Source organism: Chenopodium album, chromosome 14 (genome assembly GCF_948465745.1).
Source record: "Chenopodium album chromosome 14, dcCheAlbu1.1, whole genome shotgun sequence".
Taxonomy (NCBI): Eukaryota; Viridiplantae; Streptophyta; class Magnoliopsida; order Caryophyllales; family Amaranthaceae; genus Chenopodium; species Chenopodium album.
The window spans coordinates 3,295,254-3,310,814 of NC_137847.1; the positions used below are offsets into that span (position 1 = coordinate 3,295,254).

The 15,561-nt window shown below is 31.4% G+C and overlaps 1 protein-coding gene across 1 annotated transcript; it reads left to right on the forward strand.

Moving 5' to 3' along the window:
* Positions 1–2,238: 2,238 nt before the first annotated feature.
* LOC145578586 (indole-3-pyruvate monooxygenase YUCCA2-like) lies at positions 2,239–11,075 on the forward strand. Its single transcript, XM_081635887.1, has 4 exons — positions 2,239–3,023; positions 9,467–9,715; positions 10,380–10,502; positions 10,696–11,075. The coding sequence occupies exons 1-4, from the start codon at positions 2,343–2,345 to the stop codon at positions 10,903–10,905; spliced, it is 1,263 nt and encodes a 420-aa protein (XP_081492013.1). The 5' UTR covers positions 2,239–2,342; the 3' UTR covers positions 10,906–11,075.
* Positions 11,076–15,561: the final 4,486 nt, after the last annotated feature.

A 15,561-nucleotide genomic window follows, 5' to 3' on the forward strand; every position in this document is an offset into this window, starting at 1 on the left:
AAGTGAGAACATAAAATGCAACCATGCATGCCTTAGTTTCTAAGGATTATACAACAGCATATATGGCAGACACCAAGTGACAAATTTGCCATAATATTCTCCTATTTCCATGGAATTTGGGATTGGTTGAGAACTATATATAGCTTTCCACTACCACCTTTCGCAACTTAATTGGTGAATATTTTCATGCATAACAAATTAAAAATTATACGTAGTATATATAAAAAAGAAAAGAACTCTTAAAGTAATTTTATTTTAAAGGTGGATAAATTGGTACATAAAATTTCTCAAATATATATGTTGAAGTATATAAACTATTTAAACAATACATGTAAGTTTTTCACATCGAGAAAAAAAGAGAAAATTAAACACTTTACATATGATTTTGATTGGGATAGAACCTTCAAGTCAGACTTGTAGTTAACATTACAATATGAGAGAGTAATAATTTAATGTAGTCGTCCTTATTAAATGGCAAAAATACATCAAATCGTGAGTGAATAATGTACGCAAGTAATGTAACAATGCACGAAAGTAGACCTATAACAAAATCAAATGCCGTAGTATATCTTATGGTTTCAACTTATGCAACCACAGATAGTACTATACTGGAGAATTAGAGATATGTAATCGTAAAAGCATTCATTTACAAAGAAGTGTGAAAGATAGTATAATGTGATAAATTCTTATATGACCATGTAGTATAAGTCTTTAGATTATTTATTCAAAAAATAAAAATCAAAAAAAAAAAAAAAAATCTTTAGAGTATTTTAAAATTATAATTAAGGGAAATTGAATATTTACTTATATTATTATATTACATATGCTTGTAAAAATAGCTGTAAAATTTTCTAAGTATTATATTTGATTGTTTTTTCGGATATAATTATATCGAAATCAATTACTAGTATTATTTTTTTTTTGACAGATAAATCGAAATCAATTATTAAGAAACAATTGCAAGCATCATGAATAAAAATCTTTATATGTAATACTTAAACTTAGGCCCCGTTCTCTTCACCTTATTTTGATTGAATTAAAATTATTTTTACTGAAACAAAATTATATTTGCTGAATTTAAATTAATTTTACTGAACTGAAATTATTTTTGTTGAACTAAAATTATTTTTACTGATTTTCTATTATAATTCTTCTTTTAAGAAAACTGAATTTTACTGAACAAGACTTATTTTTACTGAACTGAAATTATTTTAACTGAACTGAACTTATTTTTACTGAACTGAAATTATTTATACTTAATATTATTTTTTTAAAGTGAAGAAAACAGGGCCTTAGGTTAATATTTGTTAAGTATATAGCGAAAGAAGTCGTATTAAAATAATAGATAAATTTATTTAAATAACAAATGGGAATATTCTAGACATAACCTAAATAATCTCATTAGGAAATCTACTTGATCAATAACGGGTTATGATCCTTAGTTACTTCTTGTTATTATAATATAAATTGTTTGATTAACACAGAAATTTTTTTTTTTTGAAAAATTATATCATATGTAGTAGAGCAGGTATATATGTACTTTCTCCGTTTTTTTATACTTAATTGACTTGTTTCAATATATATATATATATTGAATTGAAAGAAGCCAATACATATATTTAATCATTAATAACTTTAATTCCCCTTAAGTAAAAAATTACGGAGTACTAAAGTTATATAATACTCCGTATGATACTTATAATACTTATTGAAATGATTCTATCAAGATCTCACATGAATATGTTTTTCCTTACATTTAATTTACAAAAGACGGTCAAAAGAGAAATGATGAATAGTATAAAAGTCAAATCGAGTCAAGTAAAAAAACGGATGAAGTACATAATACGGTTACTAAACTAATTAGTTACTAAAGTATTCTAAGAGCATGTTACATGTCCCACAAAACTAAAAAACTTATACTTCATTCGTAGTTCTTTTGACCCCTTCACCACCATATAAATTGACACTTCGTTCAACTTTCTCCTTGATAATTATTTCTCTCGTCAAACACCTTCGTATATTACATATTAATTGGGTTTTAAGGCCGGGTTACCAATCTCCTATATTTTCTCTTCTTTCAAATTCTTTTTTCAACAATATTTTGGATAGGATTAAGAGCTTAATTAACACCCTCTTCCTTATAATTATCCTCATTTTTGGATAAGAATATATATATCATCATACCCTCTTAATCTAATACTAATATCTCATTTCTTTTCTAAAATTATTATCCTTTTTGATTTACACTAGTAAAGAGCTAGTATATTCATATTTGTTTGTAATTCTAATATTTTCCAAATTCAACATGGGAGAAGCCTAATCAGTAGTACTATTATTATCATATGGACCCTTTAAAAGAAATGGCAGCCAAGCTAGCACAAGACCCTCACCCGCAATCGCCATCGGCGAGGCGGGTGTGGGTACCCGGCCCGGTGATAGTTGGGGCGGGCCCATCGGGCCTGGCGGTGGCCGCATGTTTAAAGGAGAGGGGGATCCCTAGGTTAATCCTAGAGCGGGCCCAGTGTCTGGGCTCGCTCTGGAAACTCCACACCTACGACCGCCTTCGTCTCCACCTCCCGAAGAAGTTTTGTCAACTGCCACTCTACCCATTCCCACAGAGCTTCCCTACATACCCCACCAAAGAGCAGTTTATAACCTACCTTGACTCCTACGCCACACACTTCAACCTGCGGCCCATGTTCGGGCGATCCGTGGTAAAGGCCCAGTACGATACCCGCCACGGGCTGTGGCGGGTACTCGTGTCCGGGCCGAAGAAAGAAGTGGTGGAATATGTGTGTCAATGGTTGGTAGTGGCAACGGGCGAAAATGCGGAACCATATATGGCAGATATAGTAGGAAGAGAGGAATATAAAGGGGTAATAATACATTCATGTGAATACAAGAGTGGAGAAGAGTATAGTGAAAAGAAGGTAATGGTAGTCGGGTGTGGTAATTCGGGTATGGAGGTTTGCTTGGATCTTTGCAATCATAATGCTTATCCTTCCTTGGTTGTTAGGGATTCTGTAAGCATTTCTTTCTATCTCTCTTTTTTTCATTCATAATTTATTGCTATCTTCTTTTTTTTTTTTTTTTTGCACAAATTTCAATGAGGATTTAACTACCATCACGGAATTCAATATTTGATTGTTTAACTACCATGATTGATTGATTGATGTAATGATGTTAGAGAAATAGTGTTTAATCTAAGTTACAGAATTAATTAGTTTGTGATATAAGGTAATAATTTAAAGATTTGAAAAAAAATATACGAGTGGGAATGATAATTACTATTCCCTTAGGTTCGTGAAGTAGGGCGCGTAATAAAAATGAGATTTTTAGAGTATTAAGTATTAACAGTGTGAAATATGATGTATGTTACATACCGAACTTTCAAATTTAAATTTGGTGTTTGGCATTGATAATACACCTCCTTCTTTCTATATATATATATTTTTTTTCTTCAAAATAATTTTGCTTTAAAAAATGATATGAATTACGTCAAACAAGTGTGACATGCATCATGAGTATGACAAAGTAGATGAATGATCCAGTAACATAAATTTGGAGTATTACTTCAAATTCGTCTATGATGTGCATTTTAGCTGCCACGAATTGGTTTGTTTAGGGAATAACGATATTAAAATTCTAAGTTTATTTAGAAATGATGATTAGTGTTAGTATCTAGCATTATTTTGTTTCTTTCTAATCTGTCTTTCACATCGGTGTTATTGATTGAATATCTTTATCATTCGATAGGACCGTCAATTTTTATTTTTATTCTTTCTGAGCTTAAGATGGACTTTTACATAATGAAAAAGAAAGAGGGACCAATACATTTATTTTTATATATTGTTTATTGGAAATGGTTTTTATATACTTGCAATGTGCTAGCTAGCATGTTGATTCAGAGCTGTCAGTTTCTGACCCGAATCGTTAAACCCGACTGTTTCGAACTGATCCGAAAGGGAACTGAACTGTTAAAAATCCGTTTTTTGAAAATCGAAAACCAGTCCGATCCGATTGTTTCAAACCCATAACTGAACTGAACTGAATAGTTGCAAACCGTTAATGCCCAAACCTGTTATCAAATCGAACTGTTATAACTCGAAACCGAGAGCAACCTGAACCGATTACGTCCGAACCTGATAATAACCCAACCAAATTTAAACCGAAACTGGCTAAACCCGACTAAAATCCGTTGTGACCGAACCGCTTATAACCCGTTACTCGTTGTGACCGAACTGTTTACAACCCGAAACCCGTTGTGACCGAACTGTTTACAACCCGAAACCCGTTGTAACCGAACTGTTTACAACTCGTAACCCGTTCTGACCGAACCGCTCACAACCTAGTATCCGTAATAACCGAACCGTTATAATCTACAACCCGTTATGATTGAACCGTTTACAACCTGTTATGACCAAATTGTTTACAGCCTGTTATGACCAAATCAAAGATAGTGTACTTGGGTTATTATTTATTAATGAAATGTATAAAATATCAACTAAAACATTTTTGGGGTTAGAAGGCCATTAAAGTTGCTATGTGAAACAATCTATGTAATGGCCATTAAAAGGATTTTACTATATATATTTAAATATGTTGACAATAACAAGTTTAATAAAATAGACACAAAACTAAGTATTTACGGACTACAACAATTTTTCGAAATTAAAATTATTGCGTGGGATAATTAAAGCAATGGATAATACATTAATACCTAAAAACACTTATATCATAACTAGGAGAAAATCAGATCATTTCATGCTCGACAATTCGTAAAGGATATGCATGACAAATAATAGCTTTAGCCAACTTACTTAACCAAACTTTTTGATCAAAAGAAGAGATAGAATTATCAGAAGCAGAACCTTCTTTAGGTTTAAGCTTACATATATCATAATGATGTCTACATGTTGAAGTACCCATGACTAAGTTAGCTTTGATAACCACTCCACAATAATTACAAGTAGCATAGGTGGTGGTTTTTTTTTTAGTAGTACTATCAACTGGTGTTTTACCATCAAGTACCTCAGAAAGAGTGAAATGTCTCCAAACATCTGATCTTCGTCCACCTTTAGAAATACATCCACTGCCTTGTGCAACTCGTATGATTGGGGGCGTCATGGTAGCAGGTTGGTTCTGAACTGTTTGATTTCGAGACTCCATTGTTTCAAGATATGTGTCCCTCTCATCATTTGACTCCTCAAATTCACCATCCATTACTATAAAATAATTAGACAGAATAACAATTAATAACAAAAAATAACAATTAAAGTAAAAATGAACAGATCCATTCAAATAAAAAAATTATAAAAAAAAAATAAAAAAATAAAATCAAATGAACATGCAAGAGCCAACATCGAAAGAGCTCAAAAAATGCCGAAAATCATTCACAAATTTCAATCAACTAGACCCAAATTAATCAACAACAAGAATAATAACACCCTTTGGCTATTATACTGGGTTTATCCAAATTCGAGCAAATTCAAGGAAAGTAGCAACTAGCAAACACGAATTAGATACATACCCAGATATTTTCAAGTCAATAAATAGTAATTACTAGAAAATAAAAAGGAAATTCAAGCAAAGTAGCAACTAGCAAACACGAATTAGATACATACCCAGATATTTTCAGGTCAATAAATACTAATTACCAGAAAATTCGAGCAAATTCAAGGAAAGTAGCAACTAGCAAACACGAATTAGATACATACCCAGATATTTTCAAGTCAATAAATAGTAAATACCAGAAATTAAAAAGGAAATTTGGGCAAATTTATTCGAAATTCAAGCATAATCAAAACATAAGAAGCAAATTAATTCGATATCTTACTTTTGAGTGTTGGAGAGAATGAATGTATATATAAAATATGAAGGGAGCGCGCAAATGAGCGGTGGTGAAGTGGTGGAGATCGAACACCGGAACGGAGCGGCGGTGAAGTGGTGGAGAACGAACACTGGAACGAACACAAGTGAGGAATTGAAGGTGACTTGGGATATCGGAGTACCGGACTGGTGGTGGTGGACGGACGGAGTGAGGTGGTGAATGGTGAGGGAGAGAAGAGGGAAAATCTATGGTTTTGGTGAGGTGGTGCCCTGGACGGTTTTGGTGAGAGGAGGAAATGGGAAATGGAAAAAAGGAAAGGTTACTTAGGGTTTTGGGTATATATATGTGCCCCTAAACGGTTTTGACCGGCCCATATATATATGTAGGAAAATGGGTCATCCTATACAAAAGTAGGATCATTTTAGGAGGGAATTTTCCCTCCATCCAAAACTTTACTATGTACTCACTTTTTTTCTTTTATTAAAATCATTAATTTATCAACAAATTTATTTATTGATTTTTTTAAAGCATTCTATTTATTGATTTATCTGTGTTATCTAATTATTAATCTATTTAATATTTATAAAAAACTAATTTAAAGTCATATTTTAATTTATTTAATAAGGAAACTATAAAAGTAACTAATGAGGAGCTCGTAAATAAAAAATAATAATATGCTAAGCTGTAAGTTCTGTCAAAAAAAAGGAGTTCGTAAATAAAAAATAATAATTAAAAAAAGTAACTAATAAGGAGATTTAAAAAAAAAAAGAATATAAGGAGATTATGACTAAATAACTACTATAGCGTATTTATGATCTGACCAATTATAACTTTACTGATTCAAATTGATTAACTGATCAACTTAACATGTATAGTCATTTCTCGATTTAATTTTGACCCGATATGATACATATTGTATGACAGTGTGACACAACTCGATTATGACTTGAGTTAGTTCAAATGACTAAAAACTACTAGCTTGTTATATCTTTTTTAAGAAACTAACTTACTATAATTAGTAAATCGCTAATTAAAACAACATATAAGTACAACTGGACTATTACCTATTACTATAAGCCTATAACTTTATAGTGTATTTATGATCCAACCAATTATAACCTTACTGATTCAAATTGATTAACTGAATAACTTAACATGTATAGTCATTTCTCGATTTTGACCCGATATGATACATATTGTATGACAGTGTGACACAACTCGATTATGACTTGAGTTGGTTCAAATGACTCACTTTTGCACATTATTAGATCAATCCATTTTATTAATGAATCGTATAGTCAAATAGTTAACCTAATTCAATGTGTTTATGACTCGACTTGTTCTAATTTGATACCTATCCATTCAAACTTGTTTAAGTCTCTAGTTGATTTCGATCCGATTTGAATTCATGAATGACCTAATAAACCCAATACTTTATAACTTGACTCGATTATATCATTAGTGAACTTATTTGTTTAATTTACTATGGCACTATTCAATCAACCCAATTTGCTTTGTGACCCCTATTAATTGTGAGTTTATGACTAAACCCCTCCTAACTTGCTACCCAGTTAACCTAACGTGTTTATGATTAGACCAATTACAACCTACCCCATTCTTGCCCATTATCTAATTAACCAAACTCGATAACGATAAGAACGGATTTTAAGCCGATATGATTTATGACCATATTTTCAATTTAACCCAAATCGATTATGACTAGAATCAATAATGACCCGACCCGATTTTAGCCCAACTGTTTTGAACTGAAAATCGTTTTCAAACTGACACAATTCAACCCGAACCGATTATGACCTTAACCGATACAGACACGTCCTGATTCACCTAATCAGTTTTGAACCGAAACCTGTTTTCAAATCGATTAATTTCAACCCAGACCGATTATGAACAGAACCGATAATATAATGACCCAAACCAATTTCACCCGATCTGTTTTCAAACTAAAACCCGTATTCTAACCGATCCAGTTCAACCCAAACAAATTATGACCCGAATCGATAACAACCCGATCCGATTAAGACTCAATCTATTTTGAACCGAAACCCGCTATAAACTGGAAAAATCTGATTTCAAACCGACCCAGTTCAACCCAAACTGATTATGACCCGAATCGATAACAACCCGATCCGATTAAGACTCGATCTATTTTGAACCGAAACCCGCTATAAACTGGCAAAACCTGATTTCAAACCGACCCAGTTCAACCCAAACTGATTATGACTCAAACCGATTACTATCCGATCTGATTAAGACCCGATCCGAATAAAAACCGCAATAAATATAACCAAACCAAACCGACCCGATAATTTTCAAAACCAATCCGAACTGACCCGTTGTTAATTTTAAACCGTTAAAACCCGACCCATTATAACCCGAAACCGATAAACCCAACCCATAACTGAACCGTTTACCCGAATTGACACCCCTTGATTCTAGATAAGAATATGCACAAAAACTTTACCTAGGTAGGAATAACTTTAAGTCCAAACATACCAATTACTGAAAGATTCAATGACGAGTTTCCGTGTGTTAGTCGAATAATTTCCCATTAGGGTCATCTTAATCTACTAATTTCAGCATTAACAATAATTCATAACCTTTTTTTGTTTCGAATTGTATCTTTTTTAGGATGGGATGACGACCATGTACACCATATTTTGTCCTTTCAAAAAGAAAACCTAATTAACAGTTTCATTATTTTATTTTTTTAGATTGCAAAATATATTATTATTAATTATAATAATAAATTTAATGGTAGAACTTTTGAAGTCTTCTTTTATCCCAGTAAACTTCACTTTCTTGGAGGTTGTTTGGATGCTTATACATCTTCTTAGTCGAATCTGCCTTGTTCTTTTTTACTGACAAATTTTGGCATTCTCCAAATTAATCTACATGCATGTTACATTTCAAATAAATAAATAAATAATTTCAAGAGTATATGACTATTCTATATGGTGTGTATCATGTGATAGACATTGCTTTTAAATCTTACAAATAAATTTATATACATTTGATTTCATATAATATCCTTATTTTCCTCACATTATTTGACAAATTTATCGAATTAAAAATAATTTTATATCTCAAACACAGGTTAAATTCACTACTCCCTCCGTCCCATAATCTAGTTCATGTTTTTCTATTTTGGGACCCAAAATGTTGTAGTTGTTTATGTTTTTAGATAGTATATAAAGACTATTATACCCTTATTTTTTTATTTTATTCATTATACTTTCTATGTTACTCTTGAATTTTTCACCTATCCTATACTTTTTTCCACTTCTCTCTCTAACTTTTGACTATAATTGTACTTTTATTAATTTATTTCATTCCTCATTGTTTTTTCGTTTTTAAATACCGTGAAAAAACAACATACGCGTACTAATCAAGAGGAAAAGTGCATATATTATACTCCCATGAGATGTAAGCGATGCACTGCTTCACCGAACACCACCTCAATTTGTGGCCAATCATTGTTTATGCTTCGCATATATTAGTATTAATATTATGCACAGACAAATTAAAATTCTTAGATCCGCAAGTGACTCTTTATGTACATGTAAGTCTACTTTTTTGTCATTAATTGCCCTTTTCTCTGATATTTTTTCCATTTAGGTACATATACTTCCACAACAAATGCTAGGAACTTCAACTTTTGGATTGTCAATGTGGTTATTAAAGTGGTTTCCACTGAAGTTAGTGGATCAATTTTTGCTACTAATCTCCCGATTAATGCTTGGTGATACTGCCCAATTTGGCATAAATAGGCCGGCAATTGGCCCCCTTGAATATAAGAGCGCCTCAGGAAAGACTCCAGTGTTGGATATTGGGACACTTTCTAAAGTCAAAGATGGAACTGTTAAGGTTTGCTCTATACTTTTATCATTTAGTTTAATATGATTGGACTAATGAGATAGGAGACTAAAGAAGTTGGTTAACTTTCTTACTACCAGGTGTAAAGTCATAGGTCGAATCTCACCAACTATTTTAGAAGGGATTTTCCCAAAAGTCCTTCCTCCTAGATAACGGGTGGACTATTTTAGCACTTTACATACAATATGTGTTAAATATTATTTACCGATAGCGATTGACTTCATTTTGATTTTATTAGTTTTTTAACAAAAGCTTATCTACACTCAATCTTATTATTTTAGGTGAATTGACCATTATTAAATGATTTTCCATATGACCACATCCCTATTAGGTTAAATTTACTTATTTTTTATGAAATATAGTTTTGAATATATAGATATTGCTCACAATTGATATATCAAGAGATAAATAGTAAAGTGCTATAATGAGATGATCAAAATTCTTTGCATTAGAAAAATAGTACTTCGTATGAACATTAATAAAAGAGGCATTCATGTGACAAATTATAGTACAAGATTTATTGTAGAACGGAGGGAGTAATGTCTCTAATGAAAAGACATAGATATTTGTTAAAGATCACTATTTTTAATCAATATTAATTAATATAATGGTCCAACTAAGCTAGCTCTGACTTTACGAAATCTTGTACATACAGGTTTTTCCGGCGATTAAAAGATTAAAAAGTCAAGGGGCAGAATTTGTTGATGGAAGAATGGAAAATTTTGATGCTATAACTCTTGCTACGGGTTTTAAAAGCAACGTACCATCTTGGTTAAAGGTTAATATTTTATATGTAACTTTGAATCTAAATTTTGCTCCAATTGATCAAAGGTTTTCCAAACTTGAACAAAATTAATGATTACAATTTTTCATATACAAAGAGAGTACTTTAAAAAACTTCTCCGTAAAACATTTATATATGACTATTATATTTGAACGAATAAATTTTTTATAACTTTTATACCTTATAGGATACCACTATGTTCTCTGAAAAGGATGGATATCCGGTGAAACCATTTCCGGAAGGATGGAAAGGCGAGAATGGATTATATGCCGTAGGTTTCACCAAACGAGGCTTGCTTGGTGCATCTCATGACGCGATAATGATAGCAGAAGACATCGATCGAGATTGGAAAACTAAAGCAAAACAATTGATGCAACAAAGATCAATCTTTGAGTAAGTAAAGCGCTCTACATAATGGCAAACTAAGGAGTAACCAAATTTATTGTTAGGTAATGTACTAGGACATCAATTTTGTGGTTTCTTGGTGATAAAGCATATCATGATTCCATGTAAATATTTTTTTTGTATATAGTTCTAGAAATGCCCTAGGTAGGAAAATATAGAGAGAATTTAATTTGGAGGATTGAATATCAAAGTGGATATTCTTCTTCTTATCTTAGACTTAGACTAGGGCAAATATGTTTAAAGACAATTGTGGTATTTGCGTATATATGAACTATAAATATAGTATATATGGTGCCATTAAAATTTTGAATTTAATTGTTTAATTTAATTAGCCTCAAGTAATTTACATTATGTACCATCAAAATATACTTCCTCCGTTTCTTTTTAGTTGAACGTTTAATTTCTTTAGTCACCTTTGCCAATGCACAACTTCAACCATATCATTCATATCTTTAATTACCGATAGTCAAAAATTATGAAAAGTTGATATTTTGAAGATATATATCGTGATGAGTCTAACAAGATCCCACATGACTATATTTTTCATTATGTATAAAGTACAAAATACGGTCAAAGGGGAGTGTGTGAATATTGAATAGTGCTAAAGTCAAAACGTGTCAACTAAAAAAAACGGAGGCGGTATACATTAATGAATAGTACAACAGTTTTTCGCACATATGACACATTGATATTATTGATATAGTGAGTAACAATTAAAATTATCAAACACTAAAGGTCTGTTCACATTTGCTGAACTAAGCTGATTGGAGCTGAACTGAACTAAAATGAATATTTTATGAGTGAAGGAAATTAGGAGTTAAACTGAGTTGAACTGAACTGATTAAAGCTGAAGTAAAGTGAACTAAACTGAACTGAAATTAAGCTAAAGTGAACAGACCCTAATTCTATTTCTAAATTTCAACTTAAAACAATTAAGTATTCGAATTCTATTTTACAACGCTTAATTTTCTTGATGATACCAACACATTAGTAGCCCCAACATAAAAGCCTAACATTGAGGCAAAACAACAAAAAGTACAAGAGAAAAAATACGTCAAATGTCTCACCCCCATTTGTAATTTTATTGCCTTTATGATGTGTGTATAAAAGCCTAAAAGGTCACAACTTGTACAAAGTATATTTCTCACCCTCATTTGTACTCCGTAATTTGTAATCTGTATAACCTATGCGGCTTATATGGACGGAAAAGGGTTGTTTACCAAGCTAAGCTTGGTCCAGTGAAAAGGATTGTACCTTCCAACCTTGAGGTTGGAGGTTCAATCCCCACTAGAGGTAATTTGGGGTGGGAATTTCCTTATCCTTTCCCTCCACTTTCAAAGTGCCTAGACCGTTAACCCGGGTCGAAAGCACCTGTGAGAGGTTTCAGTCCGATAGAGCCCTTCTCCTTACCAACCAAAATGACCCTTCTCCTTACCAACCCAAATATATATATACACGGACGGAAAACAAAAAGGAAAAAAAAAATAGTTCAATGCCCAAAAGAAAAAAAAAAAAAGGAAAAACAAAACAGAAAGTCGGCAGTGGAATAAAAGAGGTGGGGGCAGAAGGATTTGATACAAGAGAGGGAATTTATGTAGGAAGAAGGGCCAATTATTTGTTGGGCCCATGAAGCTGGACCTCTCAGCCTCTCTCATATTTTTAATACAGTATTTTTTGATTGAATGTGAAGAAAAGCCTTTTGAAAGTAACATTTTGATGTTGACCTTAATTTTTGTACAATCTAATCTATCACTCATTTATTCCCTTCTTGCATATATCTCCTAACCCTAATCTTGGATTTTCTGTACTTTGTAGTAATTCATAAGATAATTGATAGTTTTATGTAGATTTACTTAATGTATTCAAGTGGACGTAAATATATAATTGCAGATTTTTCATTATCAATTTCTAAGTTTTTAACCTTGTTTGGTGATGTATTTTAAACTTTACATTGTATATCCAATTCACTCGAGTTATATTCCTTAAAAAAAAAAAAAAACAAATTATGCTTCAATATATATATATATATATATATATATATATATATATATATATATATATATATTAGTAATAACAAAATTTTTTGTATACATCCGATGTACAATAATATTAATGTATATTGAGGTAATTTTTATTGAATTTAGGGTAATTTTTAGACTTTTTGAGTAACTTTTATCAATAAAGCATAAATAACTTTTAGGGCCTGTTCACATTTACAAAACTGAATCGAACTGATTGAAGATGAATTGAACTGAATTCAACAGAATAGAGCTGAAATGAATATTTTATGAGAGAAGGAAATTAGGAGCTAAACTGAACTAAATTGGTTGAAGCTAAAGTGAACTGATTGGAACTGAACTGAACTGAACTGAAATGAAATTAAGCTGAAGTAAACAGACCCTTATTCATATCAGTGTAATTTATATATAATGGGTAACTTTCATTCATTACAAGGTAACTTTTAATCATTTTAAGGTAATTAACTTTATAGCGGATATACGATATTTTATTATACATCCGAATTTTTTAAAGTTTGTCTAGTAATTAATAGTCAATAATTTGAATAACTTTTTAATTATTGAATTAAAAATAAAATAAAATGGCTGAAATGTGATTTTAAAACTCATACTCGTATTTGTATCTGGTATAATATTAAGACGAGCTGCTTATGTTGTGACACAAGAGTTTCATTTTGGAAATTAATAAGAACATAGACTTTTGAATATAGATAAGATGACTTAGCAATATAATGGATCTTGAACTTGAGGGCTAGAATTGAATAAGATCAATCCGTTATGCAAGATCTAAATTAGGAATACAATATTTTGTGGTGATGAAAAAGCTACTACCTCCATTTCAATTTTTTACAACTTTGAAATATTTTATACCTTAAAATTAATACTGTAAAGTTGCAAAAAATATAAAACGCAGGTAGTAGTTAAAATTGCATTTTGCATCTGTTTTTGAAAGCTAAATCCGTCTATGTAGTTTAAAAATTGGACACATTTGTCATTATTTGGCTCATAATAAGCTTATAAGTATCCTTGTTGCTATCCAAAATCAACATACCTAAGTCATGATCTTATCTGTGGCTTTTTCCAGTGTTGTTACTATCATAGTTAGGCACATATATATATTACATAAATTATAACGAAAAGAAAGTAATAGTTTGACAATGGAATTTCAAAAGCATAAGTTTCATAACCTGATTAAGTATTAACATATATCATAATAATCAATCAAGTTGTTTTGACAAAGAGCACAATTTGGAGACTAACAAGAATAGTAATATTGATTGTGGTCCGCATTATTGAAGAATGAAGATGAACATTAAACAGCTAGCTATTGACCTAGTGAATCAGTGATAAGGCTGCAAACAAGGACTAATATGAAGAGAAAAGGACTCTCCCTACAATATGTGACCACTTGTATATCACTATATTGTAATGTAGACTGAGTTGTGATTATCTAGTTCCCTTTCTACGTAAAAATTCGTTAAATCAACAATATAATTAACCACTAAAATAACATCTCCGATGTACCAAGTACTAGTGTACTACTATAAAAGAAGTCCTTATGCTTAATTCAAGTCCAGCAGAACAACCAAATCGAGTTGATTCAAGTCACCCCATTAGCTCTTGGTCGTATTTTGCATAATGACATTGTAGGAGTGGCTTTGCCACGACTCATCCCCCCGTAGTTTGTTAAGTTTAGTTTTGTTTTCGAGGCCTTGCATCTCATTTGCATCAAAAAAAAAAAAAAAAAAAAAATATAAAAGTTCTTATTTTTAAACGGGAAAAGTTAATTAGTAAATGAATTGTTAACTACTCGTATAATTAATATTATCTCCTCAATTTCAAGAACGAAATCAAAGTTGTTCTACTTGTGGCTAACACATGATTTTAAGTTAAATTTCTTAGGAAACGAGCTTTTATTATATTATGTGATTTTAAGTTTATTACGGAGTATCAATTACAATCATACTATCATAGTAGTACCTAAGGTCGTCCTAAGGAATTTCTGTTGTAATAAAAGATAGTGGGTAGATGAGGGACATGATCGATGAGGGCTTGAGGGTGACTGAGACTTAGATCGATTCGACATACATTACTGCATAATAGATATCTATGAAATTGGAAACAAATAGGAATTTTTTAGACAGAAAAAACAAAGGTTAAGAAATTGAACATGATTGAAACTGGACCATAAAATAAAAGTGGTAGATATCTATCTCTCTCCCTAAGTTGTCATAATTAGTAAGATATATCAAATCCAGGGATTATGCAAGAGAGGTATGGTTCATCTTTATTAGTTCTTCCTATTAGAAGAAGAATATATTGTCTCATAAAAATGTTTAAAAAGAAAAAAAAAAAAACTACTCTTCTTTCCTAATTTAATGATGTTTTGAAATAATGAGATGATTGATTGATGAGGCCGGGTTTTAACTTTTTTGGGAACAACTAGAAATTTTGACTATAAAATTTTCATCATTTACTCCGTAATTTTAGAGTAGTTTTATATCAATTAGGATTGAAGGGGTGCAACAGAGACAAATCTTGAAGCAATTTCAGAGAGAAATAGTAAAGTGGGCACATGCATGCATGCATGCATAGGGCCGGGCTATGTATGATTGTTAACTACTTCGTAT

Bases quoted from the DNA above. Each gene is read 5' to 3' on its own strand.
- LOC145578586 (XM_081635887.1), top strand. From the start codon at position 2,343: ATGGACCCTTTAAAAGAAATGGCAGCCAAGCTAGCACAAGACCCTCAC. The intron at 3,024-9,466 runs GTAAGCATTTCT...TTTTCCATTTAG, and splicing joins CCTTGGTTGTTAGGGATTCT to GTACATATACTTCCACAACA. The intron at 9,716-10,379 runs GTTTGCTCTATA...TTGTACATACAG, and splicing joins TCAAAGATGGAACTGTTAAG to GTTTTTCCGGCGATTAAAAG.